Source organism: Falco peregrinus, chromosome 2, assembly GCF_023634155.1.
Source record: "Falco peregrinus isolate bFalPer1 chromosome 2, bFalPer1.pri, whole genome shotgun sequence".
NCBI lineage: Eukaryota > Metazoa > Chordata > Aves > Falconiformes > Falconidae > Falco > Falco peregrinus.
Window position 1 is genome coordinate 98,733,819 of NC_073722.1, and position 19,767 is coordinate 98,753,585.

The 19,767-nt window shown below is 47.0% G+C and overlaps 2 protein-coding genes across 4 annotated transcripts; one reads left to right on the forward strand and one right to left on the reverse strand.

The window, feature by feature from the left end:
- The first annotated feature begins 5,069 nt into the window (after window positions 1-5,069).
- Window positions 5,070-8,206, forward strand: XBP1 (X-box binding protein 1). Its single transcript, XM_055796403.1, is given in 6 exon segments — window positions 5,070-5,345; window positions 5,414-5,510; window positions 5,599-5,727; window positions 6,152-6,205; window positions 6,208-6,312; window positions 7,149-8,206. Coding segments are annotated over 6 exon segments (1,140 nt in total). The 5' UTR covers window positions 5,070-5,148; the 3' UTR covers window positions 7,707-8,206.
- A 3,988-nt stretch (window positions 8,207-12,194) lies between these two features.
- CCDC117 (coiled-coil domain containing 117) lies at window positions 12,195-19,607 on the reverse strand. 3 transcript variants are annotated; one of them, XM_055796401.1, is made up of 6 exons: window positions 19,333-19,607; window positions 18,688-19,046; window positions 17,915-17,965; window positions 17,315-17,548; window positions 15,728-15,865; window positions 12,195-15,200 (listed from the first exon to the last, which is right to left on the reverse strand). In XM_055796401.1, exons 1-6 carry the CDS (start codon window positions 19,600-19,602, stop codon window positions 14,948-14,950), a joined length of 1,305 nt encoding a protein of 434 aa, XP_055652376.1. In that variant the 5' UTR covers window positions 19,603-19,607; the 3' UTR covers window positions 12,195-14,947. The 3 variants fall into 3 exon arrangements, with proteins under 3 accessions (XP_055652376.1, XP_055652375.1, XP_055652377.1); XM_055796400.1 differs by having other exon boundaries at window positions 18,688-19,049; XM_055796402.1 differs by lacking the exon at window positions 15,728-15,865 and having other exon boundaries at window positions 18,688-19,049.
- Between the last annotated feature and the right edge of the window lie 160 nt (window positions 19,608-19,767).

Below are 19,767 nucleotides of genomic sequence, written 5' to 3' on the forward strand. Positions count from 1 at the left end.
AGCCCCAAAGTAAGCCACTGAACAACCAGAACCTCTCCTTGACCTCCTTCACATATCAGCTAGCTGGAGCACCCACCAAACAGATTCCCTACCCTGAGCCTGCTTCCCTGGCCAGCTGATCCAACACTGTTAGATTCCCAGGTGGAGTCTCTTGGGGACTGGCAGATGACATAAATCCTCCCAAGGGCATTCAGTCACTATGTATAAAGACCTGTTTACATGACCAACGTTTGCAAAGCTTTCCAGTAATGTTTCATTTTTACAGAACTAGTAGCACAGGGTTGCTGGGAAGCCAGCCTTTCCATTTACTATGGTGTGGGTATCTTGTCCTCTTTTAAATTCCCCTGAGGGGTGTGCTCCAGTCTCTGAATGTGCAAGAAAAATTTGGTTCTGAGTCTGACAGAACAAATCAAATCCAGAGATCTTTATCTCAAAATGCTGGTAAACAGGTAGGCTTTCCCTTTATAATCAGCATTCTGTGACAGCAGGAGGGGGAGATCAGTTTTCAGATGAGAGTGTGGATTAGAGGCTGCCTCTACACTGAGACCTCTGCTGTTTAATGAGCATATCGGGTTTCTGGAAAAAACAGTAGTAAATTGGCAAAAAATTGCAACTGCTGCAAAATTAGATAGGTTAGTTAATTTCCGGTCTTGCCGAAGTCCAGAGAATTCTTGAGTTTCAGAGTTGTCTAACACAATGAAGCAAATGGGAATTACGATGCAAGGGAAATTCAGGGTAAAGAAGATACTGTGTAGATTCAAGGAGTGTTTTGAGATCTTTATATAGGTTGCTTGATCTTAAATTTGCTGTTATCACTCCAAAAAGAGATGCTATATCATTAGACCTTGTCAAGAAAAACCTGCCGTCTTGCATTCTCTAACATCAAAAAAAAAGGAATCGCACACACAAAATGTTAAAAGCCATGAAGCACGAGGCGATTTTGCTGCCAAAAATATCTTGTGATGCAGAAAGGTTACTGCAGGGGGGAGCAACAATGGAGTTTCATATTTGTTAAAAATTAAGTCAATCAGTTGCTATACATGCATCTACAACTGGTCTTTGGCATGCTTCCCACTTGGCTTTTTGATGAGGTACGGTGTGAAATGTATTGCTACTAAGCCACTGCTAAACCTAGAAGAGGGCACAACCTCTCTGAATGTGAGGAATGCCGCTAAACCGCCCAGAAGAGCTCCAAGGTGAGCTGCTGTGCCTGTGGCTGCTGGGAACTCCCGTGACAGCGAAGGGAGACCCTCTTTTCCTGAAAAACAGCCCTGTGAAATGCCCAGTTTCTAGCCGACTTCCAGAATATCTTTGTTCTTGAAACACTAACAGCATTGTCTGAGTTAATTCAGACTTCTTTTGTGAATCAGAAGCAAGGCAGAACTAGTTCTGTTGGGACGGGATGACAGAGCAGCCTACTGTGAAGGCACGTGATCTGTCACAAGATATATGCTGCCCAAGTCAACTGATGCTGCTTGTAGAGATTTGCACACTGCTGTGGGGAAAATACAGTGAGAACTCCAGCATGAAGTTCTGAAGGTGCTGGAAGAAGAGTTGTAACAGGAGGCACTCAAGGCACAAGTGTGATGGGATCTCTCCCTCACCACAAAATCAGGTAGGTCAAAGGAGCGAGCCATAGAGTTGATTAAAGTAAGAACCTCCAGCCTACACCTGTGGCCCACCACACAGGTGTGAGATGGACCTGAGGCAGGCCTCCTTGTAATTCTGGGTAATAACAGGTGACGGTAATGTATGTGGGTGGAACATGAGGACAAGGAACTGGAATGCAAGGTACACGTTTGTAAGATGCTTGCAGGAGTCAGGGTTCAAGGTTGGACTCACTGGGACTTTTCCACACTTTTCCAGTGGTATACTGGAAACAATCATAAAGGCCAATGAGGTACAGTCTCAGCAGTAAGTATTTACAGAGAAGGGATGATAGCTAAGCAAAAAGTCACCTTTCTGCAGGACTTGCTTGTGGCAGCACTAAGAGAAGGCAAAGCCAGTGCCACTTCCTGCAGCATGCAGACAGGTTAGCAGCTCCATGCAGCAGGCAAAGGACACAGATTCTGCATAATTCTCCACGCTGTAGGAATATCACCTTTTTGCTGAAGAAAAGGTATGTCGTTGTTCCTACTAGGCTCGCCAGACTGCCGGAAAGTGCTTATTTCCTTTATTATCACGCTGCCTGTGAATTGCCCCCACCCACTGCAACAACTAGGAGCAACCCTTCCACTCAGAGCAAGAGGAGTGGCGTGAACCCTGTGTATGTTCCCAAAAAGCCTGAACCGTTAAGGCTAGCAGGAAGTGTTGCTGGTGCCCCAGACAACTGAGTAATGTGGCTGAAGTGAAACTCTTCCCCTGCTCCAACTGACGATGAACTTGGCAACTCGGTCAGCAGCGTCTCTTTGGGGAAGGTAATGGCTGCTTTCCACCTTGGGCCGGGGAGTGCTGGAATTTTGAGAGATGCACTCTTGAATCCCAATGTGTAATGATGAAATTTAAGAATAAGTAAAATGAATACAAAGGTCACGACAAACATTACAGGTTTGGAATAACCTCATTTTAGGCTGCAGAACAGTTCCCTTTTTCTTTTAATCAGCTATTGATACAGATCTGGGAATACTCCAGCTGTTGACGCCACCCTGGGGCCCTGGGCCACTTTCCAAGAGTTTTCAGAGGCACATTGGGCAAACAAGCTCTTTCTCAGACCATGCTTGTTAGTTAAGCTACCTTTTCTCTACACCCTCTTCCATTTTCTTTCCCTCCTCTATTCCCCCTTTTTTTTTTCATACGCAGATAACATTCAGCTCGCATTTCTTTCTCTGCATCTAATATTACACAAGGGCAAAGCCTCTCCACCTTTGTTAAACAAAATTATTTCCTCCAGTGGCTTGGCCACCTGGAACATACTACGTAAAGCTATGTTAGCAGGAACTAATGTTTCTGGCAGAACAGCCAACAGTATCCTCATTGGCACATCCTTTAGATAGATGGTTGTGCTGCACTAAAAAACAGGGTGAGAAGCATTCTTGAGTAACTACAGCACTGTCATGTGGATCACAGGCTTCAATCCAATGAGTGAAAAAAAGAAAAACACAAAAACTGGAATGTTTAAACAGTGAGGGTTTTTTGGGGGAAAAAAAAAAGGTGGAAATCAGAATGAACCTTGAAGTCTTTTAAAGCTTTCTGAAAGGGTGTCTCAGTACAATACCAGCTTTATTGAATTTTCCTTTGCCACTTTTTTACCCGGTGACTTAACCCTCTATTTAACAAAAGGCTTTATGTATCCTAATGGTAGTAATGTACTATTTGTGAGCCTAAATGTGTTCTCAGTAACTACATCACAGCTAGTCCTAGCAGTGCTACTAAAATTAATCAACAGGACTAGACTGCAGGGTGTCATGCCCTTCTTTTGCCAGCTATTGTTGCCAATGCTAGACATGTTAATGAGTGCCATTATTACAGTCAGTGAGTATGGACACTGCGAAGTGACTCATATACCACTACTAGTATATATGTCTCTGCACTTCTGAAGTTTATTCACGATCACAATTGTTTGTTGCAAAAGGAGAAAGATGCTTTTGTTCTGGCTCCATATAAAATGAAATAGGAAAATAAAATCACGTACAGGCAGAAAGTTAGGATCTTTCTTCAGCCATAATGCTAAGAAATCTGAGTATCTATATGACAAATCACATCACAGCTAGTCTCAGCAGTATGGCTATAAATATCACAAAGCAGCACAAGCAGGGACAGCCCGTTCAATTTTTTTGTTGTAAAACAGGGCAACTTACTTGAAATGAATGTCTGAAATCAGGAAAAGATATTAATACAGGACCTGCATTTTGTTAGATAACAGTAATGAGTTTTTAATTGGGAATTAGAATTACAGAAGAAACACATGTCCAAACCAAAAAGCGATGTACAAAGGAGAAGCAGATAGTTTCCAATGACCGGTATCCAAGGGGCTTAGCAGGACTAGAACAAACAGGTTTTTTGCACTCAGACTAAAAGACTTATCAAAAAGTTGCCGCATTTTTCACAAAGGTGTCAAAGTAGAAAGGTGAACTCTCAGCCTTAACTAAATGTCATGCTGCAGTGAGTAAGGAAAGAACAAACACAAACTTACAAACGCAGAGTTTGTTCTTCCTATCATGAAAGCCTGGCAGGACTCCAGCGCTGGAGTAAAGCCAAACCAGCACACCAGCGCCTTTGAACTTTTAAACCTGGTGTTTTTCCTTTACAGTTTAACATCTTAACTGATTTAAATTCAGCGTCCAAATGGATTTCAGAAAGACGTGTAAGTAGCCATAGTTTCAACATTTCATAACTACTCAGGTTGCGGGCAACTGCCACGAGCAAGACGAGGGGGAGCTGTGGGGAGGCCGTGGAGGCCAGCGCTCCAGGACACGCACGGCTGCCACCTGCGGCGCGGCCTTCAAGGCCTTCTCTGGCCATCACCAAGTGCCCGCGTTTCACTCCACGCCCGCACTGCCACTTCACCCATTTGATCAGGTAACTAATGTACTTGCTGCACTGGGACAGGCTGGATGCCAAGTGCAGCCCCCGAGGCGCTTCTGCGCGCTCTGCAGCTTCTGCGATCAGGTGCCGACTTCTCCCTGCTCCCTCGTTCTTGAGCCCACCCTCATGGCAAGTTACAGCCCGTCCTCGGCACTCGGGCTCCTCAGCAGCTGTCCCTCCCCCTCGGATCCCGCTCTGGCTGTGTGGGACAGATCGCCTCAGGTAAGGCGGCTGCAGGGCAGAGACAACCGCCCGCGGCCGGTCCCTCCTCCAGGCGCCTCAGCGAGCCTCAGGCAGCGAGCGGTGCCGAGTCGATCCGAGCGGGGGCCGAGCCGAGCCGAGCCGAGCGGCCCGCCCGCCCCCGCGAGCCCTGGCGGCCCCGCCCCTCCGCCCGCGCTGACACCTCACCAAGCCCCAACCCCCTCGGCTGATGCAATTACCCTCCCTTCCCCTTGCTTTCGGCCTCGGACCAATCACGGGCCACCCGGGGCGTGTCGTCATACGGCTCCGGCCAATGGGGAAGAGCCACGATAGTAGAAAGCCGGGCGGGGCGGGCAGGGGCGCAGACGGGTGTGAGCTGTGGTGCCGGGCAGCGCCGCTCTTCCCGCTCCGTCCGCGCCCGCCATGGCCGCGCTGCCCGGTACCGCGGCTCCCCGGCTGCTCCTTATCCCCGGCAAAGCGGCCGAGCCCCCCGCGGCCGGCCGCCACCTCTCCGTCGTCCTGCCGGCAGGAGCCAGCCCGCCGGGCCTGGAGGCGCCGCAGCCCGCCCGCAAGCGGCAGCGGCTGACGCACCTGAGCCCGGAGGAGAAGGCGCTGCGCAGGTGAGTGGGGGCCGGCGGCGGGGCCCCGCCGCGCTGGCAGCCGCGCTGACAGCCGCCCTGCCCCGCAGGAAGCTGAAGAACCGGGTGGCGGCGCAGAGCGCCCGGGACAGGAAGAAGGCGCGGATGACGGAGCTGGAGCAGCAGGTGGTGGAGCTGGAGGAGGAGGTAGGGGTCGGGGTTGGAGGGGGCCGGTGTGGGCCCGGGGGGAGCCGGGCATGGGCCCGGGGCCGCCCTGCCTCACGGCTCTCCGCAGAACCAGAGGCTGCTGCTGGAGAACCAGCTCCTGCGGGAGAAGACATGTAACCTGGCGCTGGAGAACCAGGAGCTTCGCTGCCGCCTGGGCCTGGATGCTCTGAAGGTGGAGGAGGGGAGCGAGCCCCAGGTGAGCCCGCTGCCGCGCTGGCAGCCCCCTCGCCCCCTCCCCGCTGGGGGTCCCGGGGATGCTCGGGATGCCTGCCCACAGTGGGTGGGGGGCAGCCCACTGCCTGGTCCCAAGCTGTTGCGAGGCAGTTTCATCTGCTGGTCTACAATCTGTTCTAGAAGTGAAGTAGTAACTGTCAGTTGTATACAGCTGTCTCTGAAGACCAGGGACATAGTGGAAGGTGTCAGGCTTTCATTTAAGCAGTGAACAAAACAAATCTGCAAACATGTGGGCCTTGAGGCTACCCTTGGGTTCCTGCTGCCAAAGCCAGTGGAGCACCTGATGTTGGAAGTTGTTGCAGGAAGACCATGATCTTCAGGGTTATGTGCTGTACTGTCTGCTAGAATCTCTGTGGTGACTGACTGGGTTTTATCCTTGCCTGCAGGTTGTAAAGGAATCACAGGTGGATGAGATTAGATTGGTGACCGGGTCCGCTGAGTCCGCAGCACTCAGACTACGTGTTCCTCTGCAGCAGGTGCAGGCCCAGCAGTCACCACTTCTGATAACTTCCACATGGATTCTGATGACAGTGATTCAGACTCTAAGGTAAGCATCCATTCCTACCCAAAATGCACACAGAACTTGGAACCACTGTGGATCTAAGACTAGTGTTGTAACTTCTTGACATAAAGTAATTTTCTGTGGTTGGCTTGGTTTCTAAGTCTTGGAGTGCCATACCTGTGGCTCAGAACAGCTGTGTTGGGCTGTATCCAGTGAGTACAGGAGTTCATGCAACTGGTTCAAGTCCAGTTTCCATAAAATCTTAAGAGGATATTGCCTGAAACAGCCTGGTGGCACTTACAGCAACAGTGTACAAATACCAAAAGCATACTGTGCTTTTCCTGTTGTTGAAAGTAGACTTCATAATTTTGCTGATGAGCTGGCACTTAGCAAAGCCGTTCAGACTTAAAGCTTGCCCCTTATGAACTTCCAGAAATGTAAGGACAGGCATCTTTCACTTAAAAAAAAAAAAAAAAAAGACCAATTAAACCCAAACCAACCCACCCCCCAACAAAAACCTGTAACAACCGCACCACCTTTGGTCATGGGCAGATCTGCTTAAACTGGGTTTTGGTACTGGCTCTGTGGAGCCAGCAGGTAGTGTGGTGGTTGTATCTGATGGGTCCAAGGTCCTGAGGAGTTTGATAAAGGCAGTGAACATCAAATGCATGTAGGTTGCCAGTACCTTTTAAAGAAAAAAAAAAAAAATGACATGAGAAACTGCTTTAACTGTTCTGATGGTGGTGATCTTGGTAAAATTCCTAGGTCCATGATCCCATTAGCGCATTTTAACTTTCAGATGAGTGTCAATAGATTTTGCAACTGATGCCTTGCTGTAACAGTAGTAGGCTGTCTTCCTAAACCATTCTTTCATTCTGCAGTCTGATCTCCTGCTGGGCTTTCTGGACTGTCTGGACCCAGAGATGCTTCTCACATACGCTGGTTCAGAGTCAATGTGCCTGGAAAAGCTGGAGGAAGACATCTGTGGAGAAACAAATTCCGTACCAACCTCCTCCTCTCCCTCTTTGGGGTCCCCATCAGCTAAGCTGGAGGCCATTAATGAACTGATAAGGTTTGATCATGTGTACACAAAGCCCCTAATACTGGAGATTCCTGTTAAAATGGGTGACCAAACCGATATGCTAGTGAAAATTGAGGAAGTATCTCTCTCTCCACCTGAAGACAAAGCTATCCCTGAGATCCCAGTATCTGTGAAAGAAGAACCTGTAGACAGCTTCATGCCTGAACTGGGCATCTCTCATCTGCTTCCCTCTCACTATAGCCTTGCAGCTTCAAGCTCTCTGTTGGATGCCTGTAGTGACTCTGGGTATGAAGGATCCCTGTCACCCTTCAGTGACATGTCCTCTCCACTTGACACTGACCATGTGTGGGAGGATAGCTTTGCCAATGAACTTTTTCCCCAACTGATCAGTGTCTAGCTTTGTAGTGCCAACTGGTCAGTGTCTAACTTGTAGTGTTAACTCCCTTGGAAAATTATCCTGGCAGGATAATGGGATAAATGCCCCTTTGTGGGGTGTGGAATGAAGTGTATTCAGAACAGCATTGCTCACTTCAGTCCATGCTAGTAGATGGAGTGATGGCCAATGTGCTTCTCCTGGTATGGAGGAAGTCTAGGGTGTCCTGTCCTCCCACCCACCCCATCAGTATTGGCTCATGAGGGAGGAAAGTTTGTTTCTCAGTAACTTGACGATTCTGTGTGAACCTGAAAATGTTCATTTAGTTTCCCACTTAAAATTATTTTAACACAGGAAACTGTAGTGGGATGTTCCTGTATAGACAACTGGGTTAAGACTGAATAGTCTGTATGTCTTACAGATTTACTATGTAAATGCTTGTTTTCCATTTGCTATGTAGAGTTGCTTTCTCCATTTAATATTTAACTGTATTGGTGCAATTAAAGTGCAGTGCAGCTCACTGACCCTTTTTTGCCTTGGATCTCAGTGGGGAGGGGAGAGTATCTGGGCCTTATAGAATTCAAAACTGTATAGAAATTTTAGAAGACTGGGTCTCTTGGTGTCTTGTACTTAAACCACCTCAATGCAGCAATCCAGCAGCACTTTGGTGTAAGCAGCTGGATGCTTCAGCAGCTTTCTGGGGTGCAAATTCCATTGAAGGTGGATGGGTCTGTATGATGGCCAAAGCAGCTAGAGCAAAATCTGCAGCCTGAATGGGGAACACAGATGGCAGTAGCTTGATGTCTGAATAAAATCACTGTAGTATTTGCCATTGGCCAGTTAACTGTGCAAAATGCTTGGTCTGAGTGAAGGTGGGTGCGCTTAAAGTGGTGGCTGGTGTTGGTGAAGCAGTGTGAGAAATATGTGGTGAAAGAGGTGCAGATTCTGTGTTACTGCAGGAATTGCTGAAGCATAAAGTAACTTTGCAGGAGCTCATCTCAAATATCACAGGAGGACTCTTTTCTGTTGTCCTTATCCATCTATTTGTTCCAATGTGACAGTATTAAAACCACTTAAACTGGAGCGAGAGAAGAAACTGAAACTTCATACAGAAGTGAGAGCTGTTCCAGGTGTTGGTACAACTGGTCTTGGTTTCTGTGCTATTTTGTGTCTTGTGTGAAATTGTGACAAAAATAACTTGAGGTGGAGGAGGGAAGGAAATGGGTGATGGGACAGGAGGGTGTTGGTCACTAACATTCAAGGTGCTTTGGGTTACAAATTTAATGTAGCTTGCATTAAAGCATTCTACCTGAGTACTGGATAGCAGTAAAACTACAGCTGTGCAGTACAGCAGAAACTTGGACTAGGAAGATAAAACTTTAAGTAGTCTGGAGAATAAGTTGCTTTATGTTCAAGCTGGCAAATAGGGATGACTGCAAGAGAACGCTTAGTACCTAGCATCTAGTCTAAAAAGCAAGCAGGCAAGGGAGAATTTGATCCATGGTTTTGCATTGCTTTTGTCCATATTACTGGCACTTCATATGCAATTATTTCTGCTGTACTTAATTTCATTTTTTAATGTGAAGTTTCATTTCTTTAAAACTCAGCTCTACGTTTTCTAGCCTAGAAGTCAAAGACCTAGTTTACAGGAACAAGCCTGGAGGAGTTGAAAGCAGCACCTGTGGAAGCCTGACTCCTCGCACCCTGTGCTGGGGGTGCACAGCCCTCCCCCCAGTCCTCTGTGGCAGTTCTCCCTGTTCCCATGCAGACACCTGGCCTTGAACAGGCAGCGCAGTAGAAAGCTAAACATGTTAAGTGATGGGACTGTGTCTCCTTGGTGCTGCAGCACTCCTAGGCAATGTGTGTGTTCCTGTGAGTGTGATGTTGGAGACTGAGCTGCTGGAGGTGGCCTGTTCCCATCTGAGGCTGTTGCTTCTTCAGGAGCTGCTCCCAGTTGTAGATGAAGCAGAACGGTCAGTGATACATGCTACCTCCCCTGAGGTATCTCAGGTTATCAGGGATGCTCAGTCCAGTTTCACTTGTGATATCCAGCATTAGAAATGCATTTTCTGTGCTCCCAGACAAGCACTTTAAGTGTGACAACTGATAACCAATCATTTTAGTAGCTACTGAAAGCAAGAGCTTTGCCAAAAGAAATAAAAATTCAACTAAATAAGGAAGTCAGCTATAAACTTAATCCTTTTGCTGCCTGGACATCTTTTTAATTCCTCCCTTTGAAGCAAGGGCTGTGATGGGCAGGGGGAGGAGGCAGTGGTGGCCTGGATCCCACTTTCCCTGCCCTGATGCAGTAGAGCACTGGACCCCTTGGGATCACCGTGGTGCTGCCACGGATAGAACCAGGCAGAAGGGGTGAGTGCTGTGGAGCAGAAAGCTCCTGTCTGCTGCTGGGGGCCACCTCCCACCACAGTGTGTCCTGCTGCTGCCCTGGCAGGTGGGGGAAGCCGCCTGTCCTGTGGCCTGAGACCCCTCCATGTGGGGCTGGAGCACCTCACCATTGCTGCACCTCCAACCCCCTCTTCTCCTGCAGCAGGTGGCTGGCAGGGCTGGTATTTTGCCACCCTCTGCCTTACTCCAAAGCTGCCTGCAGACATGGTGCTTCTGCCCAAGCAGCTCCTGTGGGTGCCTGGAGCCACCACCCAGCCCCCTCCACTCAGCCTTTGGGACCGGATGTTGGATGAAGGGTGAGGGGGATGGGAGATGAAGCAAAACAGATAATCCTCAATGCTGCCTGTTAGAAACAGCTTCCATACCGATTACAGAGTACTTCCCAGGAGCCATTTACCAGTTGTGCTGCTGGTGCTGCTGCCAGCCCGTGATCCTGGGTAGCTCTGTGGGCTTGGTGGGCACGGGCAGGCGCTGCTCGCTTCCAACAGCGCATCATTTCACTTGCTTCACGGCTGGATGCATTTTGTGTCCCAGAGCAATGAATTTTTAATGTCTAAAAAACGTCCATCATGGGAGATGGTCTCTGTTTAACAGGTTCACCCCCATGCCTTGTGAAGTGCAGTCAGCAAAGCTGCTCACTGAAGCTGTATTTACGCTGGTTTGCTCCCCTCCCTCAACCTCACAGGTATTTCCTGGCAGGCTTTATCCCGCCTTACTGGCAGCGTTAGGTTCCAAGACAAGCTGCTAAAATTTACCATACTCTCTTCTGCTAAAAGCATACAACTGGTTCCTGCTGGGCACCTGGAAGCCTACTGACGTTCGGAATTTCTGTCAGTGCTCGTATTTTTTACAAGCCTTGAGTCCACTTACGTGCTACCAAGGCAGGATGAGGGGAGTTTTTTAGTATATATGTTTATATAGCACTTCAACATTCACAGATTCAAGTGTGAGAATTTAAACTGTCAGCAGAGGACCTTTATCTGCCATCTTCCTGTAGATGAGAGATGCCAGGTTAAACCAAACCCAGGCAGAGCTGGGGCAGGAGAGGAAGGAGGGACGTGCCTGGAGCAGCAGATTTCACAGTGCGTGTCCTTGAGGAGACTTGTTTTCCTGCTGCTCCAACTTCTGGACTCCTACTCACCTCGCAACAAGTGTGGATCCAGACCCAGCAGTTCACATGTGTTTTACATCTGCATTTGATTAAATAAATCATCTGTGATGGAAGCCACACATCTGCTCTGGCTAACTGATACAAGACACAGGCTCTGGAACAATCATGAGCCCAGTTCCAAGTCTGTGCCAAAATACATTCTGCCCCTCCCTGCAGGGCTGGACGAGTAATGGAGATAACCCTCCCCCCCCTGCAGCCCCCCAGGCATATCCCCAGGGAGACTCTGCCAGCCAGAGCACCTCACACAACCCCAACACGGGGCTGGGTTTTACAGTTATTTCCCTCTGACTCTGCACTGGAGGAATATTTAAGTCTTGTCTAAATCCAGAATACAACTTAAGCTAGTCAATATTTGACTCTGCCAGAAACCTCACATGTTTTTATTATTATTTTATTAATATAGTTGGGGTTTTTTTTGCTGTTTTTCTCTCATTTTGAAAGCAAAGGCAATCCTGGTGTAGCACACCCATCTTTACCCTTCAGCTGCTTGAAAAACTTTTGAACGCAGGGCATTATACAAAAGAACAAAGTACATTCCAAGAAAATAATTATATAAAACTTTAATTTGTTTTAATTTATTTTGTACAGAACTAGGCAAGCTAGGCATTCAGTTTTAGTCTGAAATAAAATGAAAGCTCAGAAAACACAAGCTGTAGCAACACCTGGGACTCCTTTGCTTTGTTAGAGGCCTTTGGGTCGTAGCAGATCTGCAGCAACTCTTCCTTTCCAGCAGCTTCACACTCGCTCTGCCCCACCGTTGTGCCTCTGTCCTGTTGGACACCACGGAGGAAAGAAGTGACATGCCCTTGGGACTACACAGTTAAATTTTAAAAAAAATATCTTCTTAGGCCAGAAGAGTATTTCACCCTCCAGTCAAAGGACTGGACATATGCTTTCAAAGTTTTCACTTTTATTGGGAATGAAACACAACCATCTAAAAAATATTTTAGAAAATTTATTGAAAACTGACATACAAAGGGCGATTTGGTCCCAAGAGAAGACAGACCAGAATCAGATATTCCATAACTCAAAATAAAGTTTTACCTAATACTGCATCACATTTGCCATCCCGCTTGTAAACAGCTTTAATGAAAGTCTTTTAAGGAAGCCAACAACAAATGAAACTCTTACAAACACAAAAGTTTGAAAACACCAAGTAGCTGGTTCTCTCTCTCCAAGTGATGGCTATGGCAAGAATCTTGCTCAGTCCTCCTAGATACTCGATTCCTGCTCTGCTCCACTTCCATCAACTCAAACAATTCAAACTTCTCTCCTATCACAAGGGGATTAACAAATTACCAAAAAATTTAGTGTTTTCTACCAAAACCAAATTTCTTGGATGCAGTTTCTTCTCATCTCATGGTCTCTGTCAATAGTCTACTGCTATATTCTTGTTTCAGATGGCAGAATAACAGGGGTCAGTGATGCCATGAGCATCAAACAATTAAAAGGAAACACACTTCTGAACATCAACCTTTGGTACAAACATAAGAGCAATAAAGTATGCTTAAAAGCCAACTGCAAAAAATTCTGCAAATTTGATACACAATTGAAATTTTTCCTCTTAAAAATCCCTGCATTGAGATGTATTTAGGCCTCCCAGTTTTATACATCTTCTGTCGCTATTTTAGTATTGCTGAGATGGTTTTGTCAAATTTTTGAATTGTTTATCCTTTCTTTTCAGTTTATTTAGGATTCAGAGCTATCAGCTAAAACAGTTCCAACCCTGAGGTTTCGTTACAATCCCGCAAGTTTAAACCCAGGCTGCTATTTGGAGGCACCACATTTTCCCCGGCAGTGCCTACAGCCTTCTCCAAACTGCATTGCTTTACTTTATACTCAAGCAACGTAGCACGTCAAAGGCTGTAGATTTTAAGCATGTTCAGCAGCTTAATAATATATGAGAAATGTTATGCAGTACACGCAAGAGATTTGTAACAGACTCTTAGATGAAATCAGACATAACAGCAAGATAAAGCTGCATATGTTCTTCCAGAATGGTAAATTTATACACTGGTTTACAGAGTAATACCTATTCACGTTGGAATGTTTTTAATGAAGCTCTGAAATGTTTTAGCAAGAGACAGCAAATTTCACACAACCTTCGACGAGAGCAGCAAGATCGACAGGATTTAACAAACAGGGGTACCTTTTGAACAAAGCTGCTGCTGTCAGCCAAAAGAAAAGAAAGGATGACTGCGAGAAGCTTGGTTTTAAACTATCAACTATGGGTTATTCAACAGTTATCCAACAAAAATACCATCACAAAGATTATCAATTAGCTGTGCAAAGGAAGAGTAGATTTTCTTACGCAAACAGCTGCGTTATTGTGGACTTGCTCCTTTACGTCAGCAAGATGTCAAAGCCAGACTGGGATGCTAGCGCCCTGAACTGAGCCTGCTACAGGGAAAGGAATTTCTTACAAAAAGCCTTAATTCTGTTATCTCTGAGAAAGCTCAAGGACTTAAGAACACAAGGTAAGATCCTTTGCCTTGTTTAAGGGCTTTAAGCGTAACAGAACTGTTGTGTACTGAGGAAAGTTACAAGCAGTAGCCAAGTGAGGATCCCTTTTCTTAACACACTGAATTCTTTTGGCATACACATCTGTATAAACTACATGATGTTATGTTAATGGCACATGCTCTGGCTAAGTTTTAAGTCTAGATTCCCCCAGGAAGAAGACAACCATCATCCTTACTTCACCACCAATGCCAGCAGCCTCAAATCTGGGACTTGGTTACAGACAATAATCAGTATTTGACCCTCTTTATGCCGGAAACCAGCTCCCTGTTATCTGATTTACTTACCACGTTTATAAAAATTAAAGGATGCCTGTTATTTAAGCAAAAGGTACACTGTCTTCAACTGACTTGCCAACTCAATGCATACAAAAAAAAATCACAGCACAATGTAAAATGTGAATCAATCCACCAAGAACTACTTTTCTCTGGACTTTGGGAAAGGGGGGCATCAAAAACCCACAAACACAATTTAGGAGCCAGTGAATCAAAGATGACTAAAGTTATTAAGTATCTTGCAAGTTAGTAGCTGATTTTACTTCATACAAAACAAGAAGCCTGTGCTCAGCTGTAACATTCCTTCCCTACCACACCACAGATGTGTAATTTCTACATTTGAGTGGACATAAAGTACAGACCAGCCACAGATGAAATACTGTGGAAAGCTGTACTTCCAAAGTGACTGCTTTTCAATCTGCGACTGAATGCCAAAGTGTTTCTTCCTTTCCATACCTTTTTGTAATCCAAATGAAACCAACTGACCAAGCATAGCATGGGCACGAAAGTCTTAATGGCTCAGTAAATGAAAGATGTAGCTTAAGCCACAGTTACATTCAATATTTGGATTTTTAAACTTTACCAAAAGACAATTAAGAGGGTATTTCACCATTAAGCAAAATGGAAAGCTACTTCCTTGTTCCAAAGGCCTCTGGATTACCTTCTCAGTAAAAACAAGACTATTTAACAGATCGGAGCATGGAATCTTACGGATTTTTTCAGTTCCCTTAAGTTGTGTCTGGCCAATCCACATTCTTATGATTGTTAGTAGGAAAACCCCCAAAAAATAATAAAACTTCAGATTCACACATCAAACCAGAATGAAAGAAGGAATCAAAAAACAGCAACAAAAAATGCCAGAAGATCACCACTTCCAGTCTGAAATCTGGCATCTACAACTCCATCTCTTCTTCTGCACACCCAGAGGTTCCCAAACCAGCATACTGATCTGGAGACATCGCAGTCTGTTGTGATTCAGGGAATGTTTCAGTCTGTGCGTCAAAAGCAGCTCTTGGTGTTGACTGCTTAGCTTGACACCCTTCTGTACTCTGCTGCTTAACGTTCTTAACAGAAACAGACTTCAGTTTATCTGTGAGAAATTCAGGAAGAGGTTTCCAAAGCACCAGCTCCATAGACGGACGGCTCCTAGAAGAGATGGAGTCTCAATTAAACTTCAGTTCTCCAATCACAACTATTAAAACCAGTGAGTTATCTCAATCCTTTGTGCTAGTCTGGAACTCTTATTCCAGAGTCCATTTTTTTTTTTCCCCCTATTAAATTTCCTCTTCCTTAACTAGTTCCATTACTTCTAGTTCTAACCCTGTATTTTCTTTCTTTTCTTTTGCACCAACTCGACGACCACTGTCGGTCACAATTTGGGACCACCTTCTTTTGGAAACGCACATACATAAAAATCAAGATACAAGGGTTTATTCAACAAATTTCACTGTGTAGAAACGAGGAGTACAAAACAGACAGCTTGATGACCACCAGTCACACTTAACTTCTCTTTTACATTAGTTGTTCCTATTTCTGACCAAACAAATGGTCTGTTACACCACATGGGCTGCACCGTGCATTAACCAAGGACATCTCCACAAACATGAGACTGGGTCTCTCTTCTCATTTGCATGTGTTAGCTACATAGCACCATGATTTCCTCCAGAACTTACATAGATTCTATTATTTTCTTTGTCAGGCCTTCACCAAAATCCCTCTTCATCCCTTTTTTAAGGGTATCTGACAGGATAAGAGTGGGCAGATTGCTAACATTTCCATCAGCATGAACTTCCTCATCTTCATCAATTATCCTAGGAATGGAGGGGGAAGAGGGAAATAAACACTATTGAGCATACTGTTAACAGGCACATCCACTGCAGACTACAGTTACATCTACGTGCGCTGCACTGTGCAGTGTAGGGATCTGACCCAGGCTGGGTACCAGAAGCAGCGGGGCCACGTTAACACCAGTCTCTCTTGGGCCAATACACCCTAAGAACGACCGTCACCACAGAAGCCGCTTGAGCAGCTATGCCACTTCTGGTACCTAAGCTAGCTTTGTTATCCCTGCATCATCCAGCAGCACGCAACGCAGGTATCCACTACGAGAAAATAAATAAATTCACTTCAGGGGAAACTGTATGATTCAGTCACATTACAAGAGCGAGTCTCAGTTATGCCATAGTTTCACCGGCTTGATTCCCCGTACCTTAACTCTGCAAATCATTGAAAAGCTGCTGAATACAGTTCTTAACCTTCAGTGACGTTGCACCGATTTCTCAGAGATTAAAAAGGCACAAAAAGTTGAAGCATTCAGAACAAGCCAGAGTTATCTCCGCTGGTTTTGGTAAACTTTTTAAAGAAAATTTAGCAGAGTAGCTGGGAAGGATGGGGAACAATCCTCCAAGAGGTCCAAAGCAGACTTTGTAATGCAAATATAGCCAGAGAATACAGACATATATCACTGATTCACCCATGAAAAAATAAAATAATCTAACAGTACCTTGGTTCCCTTCACGCACCATCTATGAAGTAATCATCTAAAAAAAAATCTTGTTTTATAATTTATAAAACTTTTGGCTTTTCTAACAACTGTCTGCAGTAGTCATTTTAGGTTTTTTGGAATACTAGCTCAACTGCAATCAACCGATACACATACATGTGACATTCCCAGAAATCTTTCAAAGGCAAGAACGCACAGTGCATTCGTTAAATGCTGGCAAGTGAGTGCCTGTAGCCACCCCATCGCCCCCGTATCATGCTATCTGGTATTTAACAGCAAGATGAACCTCAGCTTTATTGCATATGTGCAGAGAGATGTCTCTGGTCCATGCTACTTTCTACACTTGACAAATTCACATCTACCTCAAGCATTTAGAAGTATTAATCACTGAACAAGCTGCAGCTGGTTGAAAAAAGTTGTTCACTGGTCAGACTTGAGCTCACCAGTTAAAATCTGAGCTCTGGCTACTCACAAAAGAGCATAAAACCCCATTACGGTACACCAATGGTGCACAGTGATTGTGAAAAGGTGGTTATTTCTTCACCATCTCTTGCTCTAGCACCCTCACTTTCAGATCACAGTACCACCCCCAAGACTCATAGGACCATAAGTAGCCTAAAAAGGAATCACTCGAACAGAAGGTTAATCTCAGACTTACAGTACCATTATCAAACTGCTAAGTGCTAGATTTACCCCTTAATGCCCACCGAAAAAGGGAAAGCTCAACAAAGCCAGGCTACTCAATCCCTGCATTTACCTGTCCTCAATCTCCTGAAGCTTCCTGCGAGCAACCTCGCACTGCTGTTCCCCCATTGTCTGATCCATTTCTTCACAGGGAATTTCTAACAGGGCAGTTTCAGGACCGCTGCCACCATACTGACTTGCCACCTCCCCAGCTGCCTGCTGACCTGCACAGAGAATCCATTCTTCAGTGTTGGGATTCAAAGGACAATTTTTGGCTCCTGTCAGTCTCTTCTTCCGCACAGGACAACTAGGAAACAGTAAGTTTACAATTGTCAAAAGAGAAAAGCAGCATTCTACAGGAAAAAACATTACAGAAAGTCATGTGCATGTCAACAGATTTGACATACTATGGAAACACAACCTCCACAACGAAAACAAATCCGCGTTGCTCTTCTTAAAATGCAGGTACCCATAAAAAAATCAGTGCTACACAATTAATTAGGTAACTGAAATGGATTTGGGGTCATGTACAATTCAGGGAAAGCTTTCCAAATGCAAAGAGTGATAGAGGTTCCCTTCCTGCATATTTTGTAGATGGGATGTGCTCAAATCTTTACAGAAAAGAAAAAGCAAATTAAGATTCTTCAGGCTATAAAAGACAAATTTAATTTACCCTTCTGCCTCTTCTTCTAGCTTATGCTTCTTTCCACAGCGAACAGAGACACTGCAAAAGAAAAATAAATGGTCATTTAACTTCTGATTATAACTTCCAGTGATGCTGAAATTTTCAAGCGATGTTTTCCTCCCTTTTAAAATTTCACTTGCAGCCAAGAGCCACCATCACAGTGTATCACCGGCTGTGAAGGGAGTGGAAGTTCTGGACAATAAATGACCACTTTGCTCCAAAGAAAGTCAAAGGCAGCTGTAATTACTCTGTTCTCTGAGCAGATTTCCATGCTACTTTCTCCTCTTTTACATTATTTATTTTTTCCATACAGGACAAGAGCAATTTTTGACAAAATTAAAATGTTTCAAGAAGCAACACGTGATCCAACTTAAGTCTCTTAATACACTGTCTCACAGTGACATACGCTAATTAAATAGGACTAAACAACAACATTTAATGGAATAATTTAAGTTTTTTGTGCTCACGTATAAGAAAGGGCAAACTAAAACAAAAAAGTCAAAAAAAGTACATATATTTAAAAGCATGTCAAGATGTTGGTAAACTTAATCACGTTTCTCTCCTTTTAGAAGGCCTCTTCATCCCCACCAACAAACTTCAAGGCCGCCAAGACGAGCACAATACGATTCTAACATTGTACAAGCAAAACACTGCCAGGAGAAAAACAAATTCCAACCCGCCTTGAAAAGAAGTTATTTCACGGCGCCAGCGCAGCTGAGCCATCCGCTCCCCCCGCCCCTGAGCCAGGGGTTGGCACTTACTGGCTGTGGCCCTGCGGCAGGTGCAGGCCGTGCGAGGGGGCCGCGCTAGTAAAGGAGCCCACCGGGGCGACCGTCAGGCCCTCGTTGTAGCTTCCCAGCGCGGCCAGCGAGGCAAGGTCGAGGCTGCTCTGCAGGTACAGGCCGGAGGAGCGGCCGCCGTCGGCACCATCGCTTCCGTTCCCGGCCATGATCATCACGGGCGGCTGGAAATGGCTGTGGCCGACGGCTCCGGGCGGCGGGTCGTGCCGCGTCCCCGCCGACGGGCCGTGGCGCTCAGGGGCAGCGGCCGGGGCCTGGGGAAACTCCACGGCAGGGCCCGCAGGGAGGCCCGGGCAGGATCTGCCCAGCGCCGCCATGTCCTGCTGCGGGGAGGGAGAGGCCATCAACGCCGCGCGTCCGCACCGCCGAGTGGGGCGACCACCCCAGAGGCCCGGGGCCGGCTCCCCCCCGCGCTACCGGACACCCCAGCCCGCAGCCGCCCGCCCGCCGCCGGCCCCAGGCGCTCCCGCTGGGGTCGAGCTCCGCGGCCAAGGTGAGCGGGCCCCGCCGGCCGCCCCGGGCTCCTGCGGGACTCGGCCCGCCCCGCCGCAACCCAAAGGCACGGCTGCTGCCCGCCCCCGCCCGCCCGCGCCGCGGAGCGCTCACCGCCGGGCCGGGCCGGGCCCGGGGCTGGGGGCTCCGCCAGAGCCCGCGGCCCTTCCAGGCCTTTCGCCGCGCTTGGAGAAGGCGCCGCGGGGCATTCTGGGAGCTGTAGGCCCGGGCGGGCGCGGGGCATTCTGGGAGCTGTAGGCCCGTGAGGCCGCGGCGCATTCTGGGAGCTGTAGGCCCTGGAGGTCGCGGGGCATTCTGGGGGCTGTAGGCTCGGGCGGCCGCGGGGTGTGAAGTCCTCGCCAGCGCCGTGGCTGTGGCGCTCATGGGGCAATGCGGGCCCCTGGGGTGGGAGGCCCCGGCTCTCCCAGGCCCCGGCCCTCCCCGGCCCGGGCCAAGCCTCAGCTCCTCAGGGAGCCTCGAGACAGAGCTGCTCTTGTCTGTGGCCTTGCGTAATCCCCGTGGCCGGCAGCCAGAACGGCTGGGCTGGGC